Source organism: Calypte anna, chromosome 3 (assembly GCF_003957555.1).
Source record: "Calypte anna isolate BGI_N300 chromosome 3, bCalAnn1_v1.p, whole genome shotgun sequence".
Classification (NCBI taxonomy): Eukaryota; Metazoa; Chordata; class Aves; order Apodiformes; family Trochilidae; genus Calypte; species Calypte anna.
Window position 1 is genome coordinate 325,629 of NC_044246.1, and position 17,018 is coordinate 342,646.

General features: G+C 38.1%; 1 protein-coding gene across 1 annotated transcript in view; it reads left to right on the top strand.

The window, feature by feature from the left end:
• Positions 1-17,018, top strand: part of CFAP61 (cilia and flagella associated protein 61) — a 98,003-nt gene that overhangs the window by 2,683 nt on the left and 78,302 nt on the right. The window contains exons 3-10 of the mRNA XM_030447736.1: positions 866-1,016; positions 2,945-3,021; positions 3,579-3,646; positions 4,368-4,494; positions 8,831-8,963; positions 10,982-11,135; positions 14,525-14,616; positions 15,771-15,952. Coding sequence (XP_030303596.1) covers positions 866-1,016; positions 2,945-3,021; positions 3,579-3,646; positions 4,368-4,494; positions 8,831-8,963; positions 10,982-11,135; positions 14,525-14,616; positions 15,771-15,952 — 984 coding nt within the window. The remainder of the gene's footprint in view (positions 1-865; positions 1,017-2,944; positions 3,022-3,578; positions 3,647-4,367; positions 4,495-8,830; positions 8,964-10,981; positions 11,136-14,524; positions 14,617-15,770; positions 15,953-17,018) is intronic.

A 17,018-nucleotide genomic window follows, 5' to 3' on the forward strand; every position in this document is an offset into this window, starting at 1 on the left:
TGTTCTATTTAATACGGCAGAAAACATGAGCTCCTACATGGTGTGGCATGATTTTTCACAAGAACAGAAAGAAAATCTGCTTCTGTCTCTTCTCTGCATCACATATGCATGACTAAAATTTGGACTGCTGCTGTCAACGTGGTTGATAAGATTTGACTCTATACTAGCCTCCATATTATGAAAGTGCAGAAAAAATACTTCCGTGTAAAGTTTTAATCACTTTGTAGCTGTGAGCATTCTGTTTTCTTTTCCTGTGTGTGTCTAAACCTTTTCTTTCTTTTCCAGTTGCCCCTTAAAAAATTGAGGTGGTTACTTTTTGCCTCTCTTTATTCTGTCTTGGGAGACAGCCTTTATTTGCTCTAAAATATGTTTCAGTGTACCTCTTCTTTTCATGCCCTCAGGATACCTAATATTCTCCATGCTTTGATATGTGTATCTTAGCTGCTTCTGTGGCAATATCTTTGGTGGAAATAGATGGTTATAGGAGTCTTTTGTTCCCATATCTTCATCACTGGAAAGAGTGATGAGCCTTGTGCACTTGCCTCCTGTGCAATGTTGAACAGCAGAGACAGAAGGTGTGAAATGCTGATGGGTCACTTAAGTTTTTTTTGTTTGATTTGACTTAATGGCAGATGTCTCAAACCTGCTGTTTGGGGAAAAAATAGAAGCATGCAAAGAGAAAATTACATGAATTGTTTTAATGTCAAAATACACTAAATAGTTGAAGTTGAATCATTTTAAATTAGGATGTGGGCAATAAAGTTAAACATGGTTAATTTTGCAATTCTAACAGACTGAACTAGTAGCCAGTCACTTTTGATTGTAGAGTTTTTTCAACTTCTGCAAAATTTTAATGTTTTCACAGAGAAAAATCAAATCTTGCTTTGACACTCTGCAACGAGAAGAATGAGGTTATAGCCAGTGCTGTCTTTCTGGACTATCCAAATTGGGATCTCACTGATCAGTCTGATTGGGAGTCATTCTTGCATGAAAACTATGATAATGATAAATGGACTGTAAGTAAATTATGTAATTTTAGTTGAGTTTTCAGACCATGCGCCCATCAGTCAGTCCAACTAGAAACTGCATCCTGTGATTGTTGAGGAAAGATGGAAAATGTTAACCATAAACTCTCAAATGCTAGGCAGCATGTGCCAGACACAGTATTGGCAGTACTGAATTTCTCTCTAGACAGTCTGCTCATCAGTTTCCAATGTTGTTCTGAGTGACATTAAGCAATGGCTTGCAGAAAAACTGACTAATACAGAATTGTGTTTGAAAATGCTGTGTGCCCTTAAAAGTGATGAAATTATTGCAGCCAAAGAGAACATAGAAAAAGAAAACCATGTAATTTTCTTGTAATCTGTTTTCTTTGTCACTTGAGCAGTATTTTGTGTAGAGGCACATTTCAGGCACAACCACTTCATTCAGTGTGCAGCTGCAGCTGCTCCCCTTGGGCTGGGATGTGCTGGCAGATCCAGGAGCCTTTCCTCAGGCTGCCTGCCTGGCAGGATCTCTTGCAGCAAAGCTGTAGCTGACTCGAGGGTGCAGGGGCATACAAAGAGAGATGACAAAAAAAAAAAAAAAATCTTGAGCATGTTAGGAATTGCTACTCGTAAACAGGAATAAAAGGTACTTTGGAACACTGAGAAGGAGCAGAACAACTCTTTTTCTAGAATGGAGATTATTTTTGAAAATGTGCAGAAGATTCAGCATATGTTTTATGCTTCTGTACTCAAAAAACAACTGAGCCTATTCTGAGTTAGGTAGTTGGTTAGCTGCAGGGTTAAATCCATGCAGGTGTGCTTATAAAACTGAGATTTGAAAATAGAATTTCTTAATAGCTTAGTTGACAAGTCTTTGTCCTAGTGCACTGAAATTATAAGACAGGTAAAAGGTCTCAATAAGGAATCAACTTGTGCAGAATTTAATTAGTCAGGAGGCTTTACAGGACTGCCTGGTTACCATCACTATTCAGAAACAGTTACAGGCCAAATCTTGCCTCCTAGGCCTCTTCTGGGACCTCAAGAACAAAGCTTTTTCTCTTTGTCCTTTGTCTTTGGCATTTAAACTAACAGAAATTTCTAATTTTTGTTTAGAAATGGCTTTTCATGTTTATTCATTACAATAGCCTGTTGCCTTTATGCTGTGTCCATACACTGCCACTTCTGTTAAAATTGTTCTTGCTCTAATGTTGCTGAAATTTGTTGGTGACTCCAGCCATAACGTTTTATTTTAATATCAAACTATTCAGAAAATCTCAAGTACTACCTTTTGAAATATTTCTTAACAAATATTTACTCTACAAGTAGACCTTCATTAACTCAGCTCTTGAAGTTAATATGCAAGAGGAAACAGCAAAATTAATAGCACTTGCCATTCAAGCACAAGGGTTTTCCAGATTAACTGGAGGCATATAGGGCAGAGATGTCTTTCAGTATGTCCTGTTTCTGCCTGGGTATTTAAATGTGCCTAAAGATGCAACCTGAAAACTTCATAATTTTTCTCACTTTTAAAGAAAAGTCCCTGTAGGAGTAAAGTAAGTATGGGATGGTTTTTTGTTTGGTGGGGGTTTTTGTTGCTGTTTTTGTTTTTTAAACTTATGAGTAGTGTCTTTATCAGATAAATATTAAATGAAATTTAATTTTTTATGGTTAAATTAAAATGTTATTAGTCTGGAATTAATGCCTTTAAGTATGGAATTATATGTGTATACTGCAAAAAATAGCAGTCTTGAGAGCTAACAATAAGTACTACAGAAGCACAAATTGTTATATTAAAAAGTCCTTTAATCACATAGCTTTATCCATACATGCTTTGAAATTATCATATATGTGAGGCTGTGTGCAGATCATATATATTGGAAATAAATGTGTATGTTAATGCTTGGGTTGACGTAAATATTAGCTGCATGGTTTTTAGATTTTCATTCCTCATTTTATAGCCTTTGAACACATTGTTCATGCATCTTTTTGTGGCAAAAGAAGAATATACAGCTGGATGTTCCCAAGAAATTGTCAGGTGAGTTCATGGGTAGCTTTCTGTAGTGAAGTATGTGCACTCCTCTGTCTTGGTTTGGAGAAAGTATGGAATTTAAAAATGTCTTAAGGTGATCACTGGATCAAAATTAAATCTGTCTCTAAAGGGTGTTGGAAGGTAATAAAACATAACCTTGTATTAATCAAATATTAATCAAGCAAATTGCAGTGGGTTCTGTGGCTGTTGAATTTATGGTTACTTTGTCACATCAAGACAGCTCATCCGGATGCCAGGTCAGAGATATGGCATCTTTAATTTTTCCACCATGGGGAATTGGTATAAAAAGGAAAATGTTTGAAATCTAAAGATTGGGAAATTAAGAAAGAAACAAAGTAGAAAAAAAATTTAAAAAGCATGTCCAGATAAATTTCGTATGATCTTATTTGTCATAAATAAAATGCTTTCATTTCTGAGCCATGTGGACTCTGGAAGATTAGAGACACTAGAGAGAAAAAAAAAATCTATTAGAAGACTAGCAGTTGTGTCTAATTGGTGTCTGTAATGATGAAAAAAGGAATACAGTTATGTTATTTCTCCAGGAGAGCTTTCATCACAGTACCAGAACTGCAGTTTATACTTCTCTTCATTCCAGCTATTGAGAATTTAGGTAAGATATAATACTATTTCATTCTTAAAATAATGAAAAAAATCTTAGATCCCAATATCATTGAAATGCACTGCATTGGTGGGCTTTTTTGGGTGTGGTTTTAAAAATATCAATAACAGTTTTTTTCCAAACATGCCAAAAACACGATTTTGAAGCATCCTGTAATGGTCATGCCTTGTAAAAGAGGCTGATGTTTGCTCCAGCTGCCTATTTCCTGCAGTGTTTGTGTTTGCCAGAGACACACAGGACTTCAAACAGGAATAAAAATCTTGGAAATAAATTCCCACAAGTTCTGTGAAGATTTCTGGCTGAATATATTCATGACAGTGTATGTATTCATGGGCACACAGGTACTTATGTCCAGTCGTACATGCCAGCCTCCACTTCCCTTCAGCATACCGAGTCCTGACAACAAGATTCTCCAGGGTCATACAGTCTTGGGTATAATGCTAATATTTCTGTAGGGATTTGATTTCTGATGGAAATTTTGTTCAGGTATGGAGTGCTGCATTAATTAGCAAATTAATCCAGTAACAATTATTTTTAATGTTTGTGGTACTGTTACTTCATCTTCATATCTTAAATGTACAGACTGAGAGCACTGTGTCATCTGTGGTTTGAGCTCAAAACTCCGTTTTCCTCTTAACAGTTTTGCTGCTAGTTTAAAAGCTTATATAATGAATTTTCTCTGTCACTCCTAACAGATTGTTGTCATTCACAGAGCTAGACATGGGAAATGTCTTTGAGGAGGTGAGGACAGCTCCAGGTTCAGTACTGGGCACACATTTGACCTTGCTGCTGTGCCCCCGGCACCGCTGTCACCCACAGCTCTATGTTCGCAAAGCAAGGTAGTGCAGTTTGTCTCTACTTGTATGGGCAGACCTCTCTGTGTTAATTGGGAGAATTCTTTTGTTTAGAGCATCAGTGTCCTAGTCAAACTGCTGTGATTTTCCTATATAATTCTGTGGTTATGTTGGTTTTATTCTGTTTCATCATCAGATCATTTGTATTTTTATAGCACCAAGTTGCCTGCAGAAAGAGCAGTGTCAATGGTGTTTATTTTGTGAATCTGCTGGCTTTGCTGTGCATTTTAGTGAGTTTCCAGGTCTCTTAGACCATACTCTGACTTCCAATTTTCTCTTGTTACATCATCAACTGACCAGTGTAGCAAAGCCTAAATGGGAAAGCTTGTTGTCTAAAATAATTAAATAATAGCTGAGTTCCAATAGTCTTTCAGACATGGAATAATCCCCTTTCGTCTTTTGTACAGTTTTTGTGTGTAAGTACTTCATGCATTCACTCTGGCTGTTTTTCAGGGGCACAGGTCTCCTCAGTGTTTGTGAGAGCTTAAAAAAATGATGGGGTAACCCTTTTCCTTCCACTGTGTCATCTATTTCAGTGGACATGCTTTGGAGCAAAGACTTTGCCATATGCTCATGCAACATTCCTTTAACACAGCCTTGCTAAGGTGGACTCTGAATTATTTTCTTCTGTCTGTTCAGCAGTGTCCACTGGACAGAGATGCAGGTTTCTCTAGTAACCTTGCCTGGCTCCCTGTATGGTGGCTGTTACCACTCTTTTTCCCTCCCATTTGGGTTCTGGCTCTGCCAAGTCACAGCTTTGGTGTAGTGTGTGCAGTACATGAGAAGTGCAGTGTTTCTTATTCAATGGGACCTTATGTTTTTCTTTGTAGATGGGCTGCTGTTGCTGTGTAGATGCTGCCATGCAGTGTGGTAGAAGTGTAACTAGTACCTCTTGTGTTTTGATTCACTTCTCCTTACGGTGGGAAGGGTGCATGTAGGGCAGAGTTTTATGAAGCAGCAATTTTATTTGATTCTGATTCATTCTGGAGTTGTTTTTATTTGTTCTACATGTAAGTGTTGCCATGTGGTAATGTAGCAGGATTATGATTAAATCAGCATTTCTAGTCATTGTAGTGGAAACTGAAGTTCAGGGCTGAGCACATCCCTGTATCACATCATACTGATGTGGGAGGTCTGTATCGACTGCTGGTAGTGCCACATCAGGCATACTGACATCCTGCACTGGATTCTGACAAAAGCCTGTCTATCAGAGATGTTTTGCACATGTTTACCAAGTACGCCTAAAACAAATTTGCAGATTGTGCTCTTTATTCTATAGTTTTAGTCAACGTTTGCAATGCCCTGTTATGTGACTTTGGAGCATTTTAAGAAAAAGGACTGAGGCCTGACCTTGACCACTCGACACCACCCTGGTACAGGTCTGGGTATTTCACTATATAAGAAAATTATTTGCATACTAACTTGATCTACAATTTCTAGGTTTTTTATGAGTATTTCCTTTGAGTAGTCTACCATCTATCAGAATGTGAATGAACTCTTAAACTGAGAATTATCTGTAAGTGAATTTATTCCTGAGGATATAAGGTTTTTCCATATGTCTTGATTCCAACTATTATGTTTGGCTTTTGTTTAGTTTGACTCAACTCTTTCTTTTGATGGCCAGTGGCTATGAGACTGGAAATGTCAGGCTGTGCCAATATTCCACATAAAACATACCATCTTGCCTGGGAGTTCTGTAGGTTTTTTATGAATAATAAAAATAATTTACTTTGATAATTAAACAAACTAGAAAACTAACCAGGAAAGTGTTTTTTTCTTTGAGTTACATGGTATCTGGTGATATAAAATTAATACTTTAATATTATCTATCAGTAGATTCTCTGAGTAAGCGAAAACATGTTTGCAGTAGATGCTTTGCCTTTCCTTTTCCTCTGTATTCACCTTTGTACTTCACTGGCAACCATAGTAACATTCTGTGGAGCCCTTTAGAGATGTATCTATGAAAGTTGTCCCCAGCCACCTGCCTAGCAACATGTTCTGGGGCAATGATAGGAAATGAGGGTAACCTCTGTTCCCTCTTCTCTTGCTTGTAGAAGGAGGGGAAAAAGAACCTTAAAGTGATCCTTTGCTTAACCATTAATTTTGAGGTTATTCTCCATCTGACGTCTATGTTGTGAAAATAAATCTGTAGTGCACCAGGAGGTAGATCATGAAGTTTTAATATTAAAAGTTTCTTGCTGATACCTCATCTTTAGATCCTGTCATTTTTGGGTTTGTACCATACATGTGAGAGCTCAGAAATATACAGCTCTGCGAGATGCCTTTATTGTGCTTGTTCTCACAGCTGAGGAGTTTTGTTGTATTGGGTTTTGTTGTTTTGTTGTTTTGTTTGTTTGTTTTAAGACTGTGGTGTTAGTGGAGGATTGCAGAGATGAAAAATCCAGCCCGTGTTTGCTAAAATTAGAAATACAATCTTTTAGCCCACTTGTGTTTGGCCTTACATGTTTCTGGGCTTAGAAGGAGAATTAAAGAGTAGAAATGAAATCCAGTTTATTTTGTTTTTCTGAATTGCTCTATGTGCAGAAATAAGACTTCCAAACTCTAGGTACTAGTACTGAGATACAGCCACGAACCAATGTAAGCAACAAGACCCTGAAGCAAAACATAAGTTTTTTTAAAAATGGAGGGAAGTAATAATAATTCGTAGTAAGTATATTCAGAAATGTGTTTTTACAGTATGTAAAAAAGGAACTATTAAGACTGGTTTTAATAGACATCTTATTTTAGAGATAGTGGAAAGGATATCCCAGTCAGAGACCATGTCAGTATGGAGTAATGGCTTTGTCTGACTGTACAACCTCTGCGGTCCTTCCAGCTCTCGAGCCAGCCTGGTGGCCTCCGTCGGGCGGCAACACTTCAAACTTTTAGGGAGCCAGGGCTTTTCGGTTTTGTTTTTATTTGTACCCGAGGAGTGGATCTGGTAGCCCGGCGGTTCTGTCAGGCGGTGCCGCCAGGGGTCAGCAGAGAGCCGCGGGCGGCGGGAACTCTGCTTCCCTCAGGCGCGGCGGGACTGCGGCTTCCCGCTTCTTGGGCTGCCGGTGGCCGCCGTGCGTGAGGTAAAAGGGTCTCGAGAAACTTCAAAAAAGGTCAAACTCGGAGTATTTTGAGTGTTATAAGTAAGATGATGCGTGCTCCAAAGAGGAGGGGGCAGGACAGCAGGTGGCGCTCTCCCAAGGTAGGTGTCTGTCTGGTTTGCCTCCCCAGCATGCTAGCTGAAGGATGCAACCTGTTATTTCAGAGAAGCCGCTTGTGGTGGTCTCTGTTTCTTTCAGTAAGGACAAATGTTTGAAGAAGTGGGTTAATTCCTTCATCCTGTGGAGCTTGTCTGTCCTCTTCTGTTTGTGTGTGTGGTAACTGGGATAACCAAAAGCATGTTCAGCAGCACTCTGCTTAGGGCCCTGAGGAGAAAGGCTTTTCTCAGCTTGACAGTCCAGCAGTAAAAGTCACTCCTGGATGGCCCATCACAGCCCTGCTTTTCTTACCGCTTTTATTTAGTTGCAAAGCTGTTGGTTGGATCACTTAATTCTTGCATTTTTCAGATAGATAAATGAAAAAGTAGCTTCATCTTCTTATTGAAAGTTCTGTGCTAGAGCTGGTTTGCCATCGGCCTTTGTGCCACGGCTGCATCAGAGGTGACTGAGGAATTCCTTCACTGCATTGGTAAAAGCACTACTTGTTAAACTGACATTGATCCTAGTTAAGAATTAACATTTTTTAAAAAGTTGTTTAATGGGAAAGTCTCTGATACCCATTTAAATAAAAATCTGTGCAGTTGAGGGCCTGTATGAGTTTCAGGGGTGGATCTGGACTCACTGGAAGGGGCTCAGCAGCGTTCCCACCAGCAGCACGCAGCGCAGCCTGGAGGGTTGGCGGCACTTATTGCTGGGATGTGACAGATCCCCACCTATGCAGAAATCTTTCCTGAGGCAGAGGGATGGGGTAATTGCACTTTAGCCTTTGTATCTTTTTCAGTGGTGGAGCATTAACTTGACCTTGAAAAGGCATAATGGCTTGATTTCTGCCAGGTGCCTCCTGCACTGCTGCGTATAATAACAGTAATCTAGACAATACTCAGCACTATTTCTCCCATACTAGAAGGCACACCCCTTCCCCTCGTTTACTCCCTCCCCCCCCTCAGTTTAGTGTTAATTGGGACCGTGTCCTGGGTGAAATTATTTCTGTATGGAGGCTTTGTGTCAGGTACTCATAATACTTACCCATATTCTAATGGAACAGAACAGAAGTATCAGTGACTACTAAAGGTAGAGCTGTAGGATATTACTTCATCTCTTTTTTGTAGGTTGGAAGATTACGATGATCTCATGGCAATCCTGATGGATCAGAATGAGACTCTGAAAGAAATCTATAGTGAATATTTCCTTGCTGATCTCATAGAAAATCAAGATGAAGAAAATCAGGCAGCTGTTTGTGAGGTCAGTCTTCCATGAGCTCTGGTTTTGTCTAATTATAACATTAGTGATGTCACATGTGAGTGACAGCTCACACTGCAGAACTGTCTTGCTTCTGGGAAGTAGAATTCATGATCTGCACACATGCCATGCCCTCTGCCACATGGTTTGTGCTTTTCCTTTACTTAGGAGTAATATCTCCTGTTATGTAAATGAAGCAGCAGTTCCCAGTAGTCATGTAGTCAAGTAATTGGAACAGACCATCTTGAAGAAACCATGTTGCCCTTTTAGATATTTGCATTATAGATAACCAGATTTCATTCCCAGTAAAAATTAATATTACATGTGAAAACTACTAGCCAGAAATACTTTCACAGTTAAAAATGCTGTAGGTTTTTTTCCACCTGCTAGCTTAGGCAGTCAGAATGTTGCTGAATTGAAGACAGGAACCCAGGAATTAATTTCAATAAGAAAGAGGTAGTAATAGTTACCCTGCTGAAAATGCCTGTTAATGTTTTTGTGTTAGTAATTGTGCGTGATACTCTGAGCTGATAGGCAACATAACCTACTTAATTCCTGAAGTCTGCTCTCTTGCAAATGATTTTATAAAATCTTAACATGTAATCACTACTGTTGGAAGCCAAATGGGAAACAATAAACCATTAGTGTAACAGCACATTACAAATGGCTATCTTTATAAATAAAACATTTCAGTTGTACATTTGTAGCTCAATATCATACCAGCAAAAGGTGTTTCGGGCCCTCATCGTTTATACTTGCCGCTGCTGCCACAGATTGGAAAGACACCTCCATGTGAACCAAGATAGATGCCAATTTTCCCTGCAGAGAATGAAGCTGGCAACCTCTTTTTGCACATATGGCAGATGGATTGGTTAATCAGCCTCTGCTGAGCCTTGGGCCTAAAATTACATAGCAGCCAGACAACTGCAGCGACCCAGCTTTTGTTCAGTTACACAAACAAGGCAAACAAACAATCACTTGTTGTTTGAGGGGGAAAAGAAATTAAACTTTATGTATTTATTTTTTTTTATTGGAGTGCTGATGGCCTGGTAAAACAGCTATACAAATCCAACCACTGAAGTTTTTGTTATTTTTATAAAGGAGGCTTTCATTATTACTATTAAGAAAGAAAAAAATATAACTTTGAGTATGTGTATTTCACCAGAAAGTTGCGTTTAGTACTAAAAACTGAAGTGGTGTCTTTCACTAGGCTCACCTTAGCTTAAAGCCAGAAAGCCTCCAGGCATGCCAATTCTCATTTTTCAGAGTTTATTTCTTTCTGGAGACTGCAGCTTTCTGGAAACTTTCAGTAATAGTCAAACATACAGAGTAAAGTGCCATTTTATCAGTGCAGGGATCTTGTAGTTTTCATACTTGCTAGGGCATATCTGTTTTTAAAGACTGGTTCTTGCATTTGTTTTCAGAACTTGAGAATATTTAGTGCACTTATTATTGTTGCAAGTAATACATACCATAAACTGTAAGATATACTTTTATACAATAGATAATTGCTTTCTTGAGTTAATAATTGTAAATGGAAAAGAAAATACACTTCTCAGTTTGAGGACAACTTTGTTTAAAAAGTGGTGTCCAGTAATTAGTCAACCATTATGGATGGGTAAATGCAGATTTTACTTTCGCTACACTTTAAAGAAAAATTATACTTTTTTTGGAGGTATATAGTTAAAAGGTGTATATATTTTTATTTACTGTAGCAAATCTTTTATTGGAACAATAGGTCATTATTTGGTCTGTTAATAGAATCATAATGTTCTTCTAAGTCATAGCTAACGAAGAATTATAACATCTAATATAGAGGTACTAATATTTACATTACAAGGATGGGGGAAAAAATTAGAATATTTTGCCAAAATAGTTCCTTTATAGTTTTCTATTATGCACAGCCAGAGATGGAACACTAATTTTTATGTTTCAGGGATTGTTTTGTTCAATTTTTTTGTCCTGACCCAGAATGGCAGGCTCAGCTTTTCTGCATGTGTGATGCTGCTTTTGTATTTCAGGATGGTGATACTGCTGTAGGATTCATGAGCGTATGTTCTCAAGTAAATGTCTCCTTGCTGCAAGAATGTTTTGACTTGGGGCCTTTCCATGGACTCTGTAAACCACATCCTGAAGATGTTCTCAAAATGCCACAGAAGCCAAGCATTCAAGAAGGTATCTATATTCAAAAATGCTAGATAGATTCAAGGTGCATTTATTTCTAGCTCCTCAGTAAGCAAAAGATTGAAAGAGGATCTAGGTTTACTGTCAAGTTCACAACAAAAACCCCCAAGCAGCTCATAAGCACAGTTCCCCTCCTCTCTGACTTTAATTTTGTTTAAAATGTGATTGGCAGATAGAATTACGTTGTTTGCTGGGGGTGCTGTTGTTTTGTTTTGTTTTCTGGAAGTCTATTGTTAAGCCTTTCCAATATAAGGACCAACCTGTATCCTTGGAATTTATTAAAGTATCAGTCACACATAGTTTTTATTTGCTTATATTTCATAACACATGCAGGATTGTATGAATGCTGTTTTAATGATTGCACTGTTTCTGCAGGCTACTGTATTGGAAATGTACTGCCAAATTGTCCCTTAATGTGAAGGTTCACCAAACACCTTGCATCGATAGAGGATGTGGACTTTCCTTTAATGAATTCAAAGGCTGAGAATTAAAAATGCAAGCTACGTTGCTTTATAGAGTAGTTTTATGTTCCTACATTAAAAACCCCCACATAAAGATATTTTTTCAAGTTCTTTAGCTGGTAAGAGAGATCAGAGGTTGATAGTATTTTCCTTTCAAAATGTAACACTGAATAATAATGAAAGAGTATACAAAAATCTGTCTTTAACACAATATTGATATGCCACTTGCGTTTCGGGGTAATTACAGTAATTTGGTTGTTACTCTATATGGTGTCATGAATTAGTAGCTAGAAAACATTAAGGGAATGATTCAAGGGCTTTTCATCAGGCTTCATGGTGAACTAGCTTCTTGATCCATCTGACTGTTACCTCTGCTAACAACCCAGTAATCAATGAATTATTTTCATTTTCTTTTTATTCATGTTCCTTACTTCTCTAGTGCAACAATATTTACATTCTTCCCAGTCACTTGTGCACAGCATATATGTACACAGTGATGTGGCTGGTTGAGGCATTAAGGGATTTCATTTTGGTATAAAGTCAGAAACAACATATCAATATTTACATGACAACAAGAGACTTGTATTAATTAACTTCTGACACCTGCAAGGCTGTTTATAATGAGAAATGTAGCTGGGTTAATCAAGGCGAGATTTGATCATTTCTGTGAAGTCTCACATCTGTACTACCCTGGGAGAAACTATGATTTCTAACCCCTGTGTTTCTTTTTGCCCTGCACATTGCATCTGCATTCAAGTCTGCTAACAGAGAAACTAATTTTCACATATAAGATTTTTAAAATACTTTTGGCTCTGGTATTTTAAACCTTTGGGTTGTTTTTTCCCTTTAAAAATAAAGGCAGTTACTGTATGCAGAAGTGCTTACATGGGTGAGTGTAGTTTAGATGGATTTCCTGAGTTAAAGCTCAGACACAGGAGTGAAGAATTCTGCTGTGCTGGATTTCCTGAAAGTTTTTTTTTTCTTCTTTTTGGAGATCAAAAGCTTTTACTTTCTTGTGTTACTGGAGCTTTCAAATGCAAGGACATCCTGGCCTGCCTGATGTGTTTTCTGCAGCAGCAATGCCTGCACTTCAAGAATGTATTAATTAGAACTTATTTCAGGCTATATTTTTAAATATAAAAACAAAGTCTGAATGTAACAGTAAAATTAAGGAGGTAACAACATAAGGAATGGCAGAACTGTTGAAGTTATGTTCAGACACTAAAAATACAGTGCCTGACACTTTGCTTTAGTAATTCCAGTGGTTATTCAGAGTAATATATAGGATTCAGTAGTATTTCAATGTTTCTCTTCCAAGTTGATGACTGAAATAATTTTGTTCCGTAACTTTAAATGTGACCCTTACGTTATCACATGATCTCTGGTTCTGAATACCCTCACCTTCCACTAATTTGAAAGAAAATCACCCATCACCATACAGATTTAGGAGCTGCTTTCCCCCAGTTGTGTAGCATACACATGGTGTATGTACAGGAATGGTGGCTGCCTGCTGTCTGGCAGCATTGTGATGTTATGAAAGTTCATAGTTGGTTCTGTCACACTCGTGTCAGGTATCAGAAGGGTTCTTTCTATAGGGCTGTTGTGTGTTGCTGTGTAAAACTGCGAAGATCTGTCTTAAAATAATGGTTGGGCAATTGAAATAAAACGTGTTCATGTGTGTCCCAGATTGGCTTTGGACACTATTGTTGTGGTTTTTTAATATTTTAAATATCCGCTCTGGATTTGGCTCTGGTCAGGGGACTGAATAGCAAAAAATGTGTATAGTGCTACTCCACTAAACTCCCTAACATGTTGATGTTTTAATCTGCTTAAGCATCTGGACAGAGATGCTGTGTATATTTACCTGTGTATATGAGAAGATGGATGTAGCATCATATAGGTGTGTACTGTGGCAGAGAGTGTTTGAATATTGATTCATCAGATGGCTATAGAGAATTTTGTTCTTTCACCTTGGTTATTTGTCTGCCCACAAAGATGATGTTACTCGGGTTGAAGTTAACTAGACTAGAACGTTAGTGTAATGTAATGATTTGTCGTGCAGATATAAGCCTGCTTGCTCTTATTTTGATTGTAAAGTGCCTTCCCTTTTCTGGAGCTCTTTATTTTTTTTAATGTTGCTGATGTCCAAAGCCTGTGGTTGCTACTGCCGTGGTGATTCTATGATTCCTCGTGTGGTTCAATGAGTGTCTTTTTTTTTGCTATAAAATCCTCCACATGTATTCAAAATAGAAATGATTGGCAAAATGCTTTGAAGCAGTTGCTTCAGCATCCAAGGAAAGTGGCAGAGAAGTTAAATTCTTACATCAGAGGAAAGGAGGACATAAACTGGCACAGGCTGATGAAAGAGCAACCACTTTTTTTAAGAAATAAAATAGGTTTCAGAGAGTGAGTTTGATTTAGTAACTGAGAAGAGAATTCAAATTCCTGTTTCGTGTTCCTGCTTGAACCAATAAGTAAGGGTTCTGGTTGGACTGGGAGTTATTCTAAGTTTCAGACCTTATAGGAGAAATCTGAGAATCAAGAGCCCTTGCTCATCTTTGTGATCATCAGAAAACAAGTTAGCCACAGGGTAGATGATATGATTCATTACACTATTGAGTCATGGTTTTCTCTTCAGATGGGGTAAAAAATTCTTACATATAATAGACATATTAGCAATGGCTTCCAAGCTGTCTTGTTAAATTCTTATTGAACAGCCAGTTGTCTGAATTTTTGCCTTGAAATCAAATAGTCCAAGGAAGTTCTAGCCAGGTAACTATAGAAAGGTCTATTTTAACTCTAGGTGTTAAAAATAACCTTTCAGTAGAGGTAGTCTGGCACATTCTAGTTGTTGCTGTGATTCTGAGGGTTAAGCTATTGTTTTTAAGCCTGATGCATGTATTCCTTTTTGTTACTCAGATGAAGATAAAAGCAACCAAACAATTGAAGAAGGGGAGTCCGTTTCATCTCAAAGCTTTGAACATATTCATGATCAGGATGCAGCTGTGCAGGTAATGCTGATGGACTCAGCATTGCTGATAACTTCAAAAGCTAATTTGAAGCAAAGGTGGAGGCTTCCAGGAGCAGTAATGCTTATTAGTTCCATTCCTGCACCATCCTTTGCATGAGCCCACACTTTGCATCTGCTGTTGTGTACAGATCAGAAGCTGCTCTGACCAGGAGCTGGATGGGGTTGGTTACAGTTATTAACCAAATGAGTTTTGCCATTGGAGTTCCACATGAACAGCCAGGTAGCACAGGGGTGGGAATAAAGTGTTGCTGAGGGGGGACATGGATGGTGGTCTGTTTGTGCAGGTCTGCTGCCAAGTCAAGTGTGTGGAAGCAGAGCTCTGAGCAGGCTTATCTGCAGATGTGGAGAGGGTGTTCCTGAGCAGACAGAACATGAGTCCTCTTGTGCTCAAGGGCTGCAAGTCCAGGGGTTTTGTCTTGACTGTTTTACTGAGCTTGACTTGACTGTATTACTGAGCTAAAAACCTGCTACTGTCAGAAAGCCACCAAAGCTGAAAAAGCAGCAACATAGCTTCAGTTTCCCCTGTGATCTGTAGAAGTTAAAGTGCACGTTCTGTCTGTGCCTCTTCTGTTGAGCAAAGCTTGACTTGATAAAAGACCATTATTTTGAAATGTTTTGGTGCAGCATAAATCAGCAAAGAATTAATCCCTAGGAATTTTTCACAATCACAATCTGTCTTCTCATTTCTCTCTTGATACTATCCCAAAGCTTCTCTCATCTTCATCCCATTATTGCCCATTTCCATTTCCACACTATTGTCTGCATTGATGCCATTTTCTTTAGCATAACATGTTTTTAAATTTCACCTATTTTCAATACACATCTGGAAACAACGTTTTCTATATAGCAACATTTGTGACAGATAAAAATTTATTACCTCTCAGTGGTATATTTTAATTTGTAAAACCCTTCAGCAAGAATGTATATATTTTTAAAGGCCATTTTTATCTAGTGCTTCAGAAACATAGTTATCACATTAAAAATACCTACTTGGATTTCTGTGTTTGTCGAAATGTGAAAAGCAAAAACCACATCTCTGTGTCTGCTTGAGAGGCTATAAGATAGGAATGATGTGTAAAGAGGAAAATATTTTCTGAAATATTTTGAGTGATCGCTTGTATATTATTATTGCAGCAAGGTGGAGCCACTGCTGTTTCCCATGCTGAACTGCTGCTAGATGATGTCAAAGATTGCAGAGCCTCAGCATCACACCTCCCTGACACTGAAGAAAAAGCTGCTTTTCATCCAGTGTACAAAGGAGCTTCAAATGCCTTCTGTATCTGTCTGTTTTGTATTGATGAGAAGCATGAAACCAGGTAAGTAGGGATCAATAGTTACTGTTTCCTAATCCGAGTAACAACTTTCAAGGTTATTTTTTTAGGACAAACCTGAAAGCGACAGCACCTGCTGTAGTTAGCTTGGACTTTTTTCTCATCTCTTTAATTTCTGTTTTACCTTCATAATAACTTAGTGAAATTTTCAATCTCCAGCTGCAGCTTCCCATCTCTGTTAGGACCATGTGGGCAAAAAATTAAGAATTTTTTTTTAAAGGAAAAATGCTTGTTGAAATGGCCTTATACTAGGCCACTTCTTGCTCTGAGGACCTGTGAATTCCAAAGCTGGCTAACTGTGAAAAGAGCTGGATGTTACAGTCCTAGTCATCTCACTTGGGTAATAAAGCTGCTTTTTACTCTGCAGTTAAATGCTCTCATTTCTAAACCCTCAGTCTTCCACAACTGAGAGAATTGATTAATTTTTCTGCAATCCATTATAGCAGGGAGGAGACAAAGGCTTTTTATTTTAAAGTGATTGCTGCTGACCTTGAACTCATATCCTGGTGGAGTAGAATAGATCTATAAATGTGGTTTAGAAATTTATTTACCAAATTTCTCAGCACCCTCAAAGAGAGAACTTGTATTCAGCTACATCAGTAAAAGGAACATTGGCCCTTTCTAGTATAAATGGGCTCTGCTCTTGGCTACAGGTCCTAGAAAGAAAGATAAAATGTGTAGGCACTTAAAAAAGTAGACATAAAGTGGCTGAATACACCCAAAAGATCTTCCATGATTTAAAATATGTGCAATTTCAGAGACACAAGGCTCCAGCAGCAAGGACCTCATAGGTGATGATTTTGACAACTGCAGTACTGTTTGAAAAAAACATCTCTATTAAAACTTCTAAGAAGGAAGATCAGAACTCCTTGAAAATTAATTTGTTTATGAAGCAGTTTCTTTCTTAAAGAGGGGGCCTACCCAAAGGCATTGAACACTCTGAGTCTGCTACAGATGAAATTATCTGAAGTTACCAAAGCAGTGCAAAGACATAGCCTTCTTGGTATATATTTATCAAAGAGCATAGCTTGAATTCATTAGGTAGAGAGAA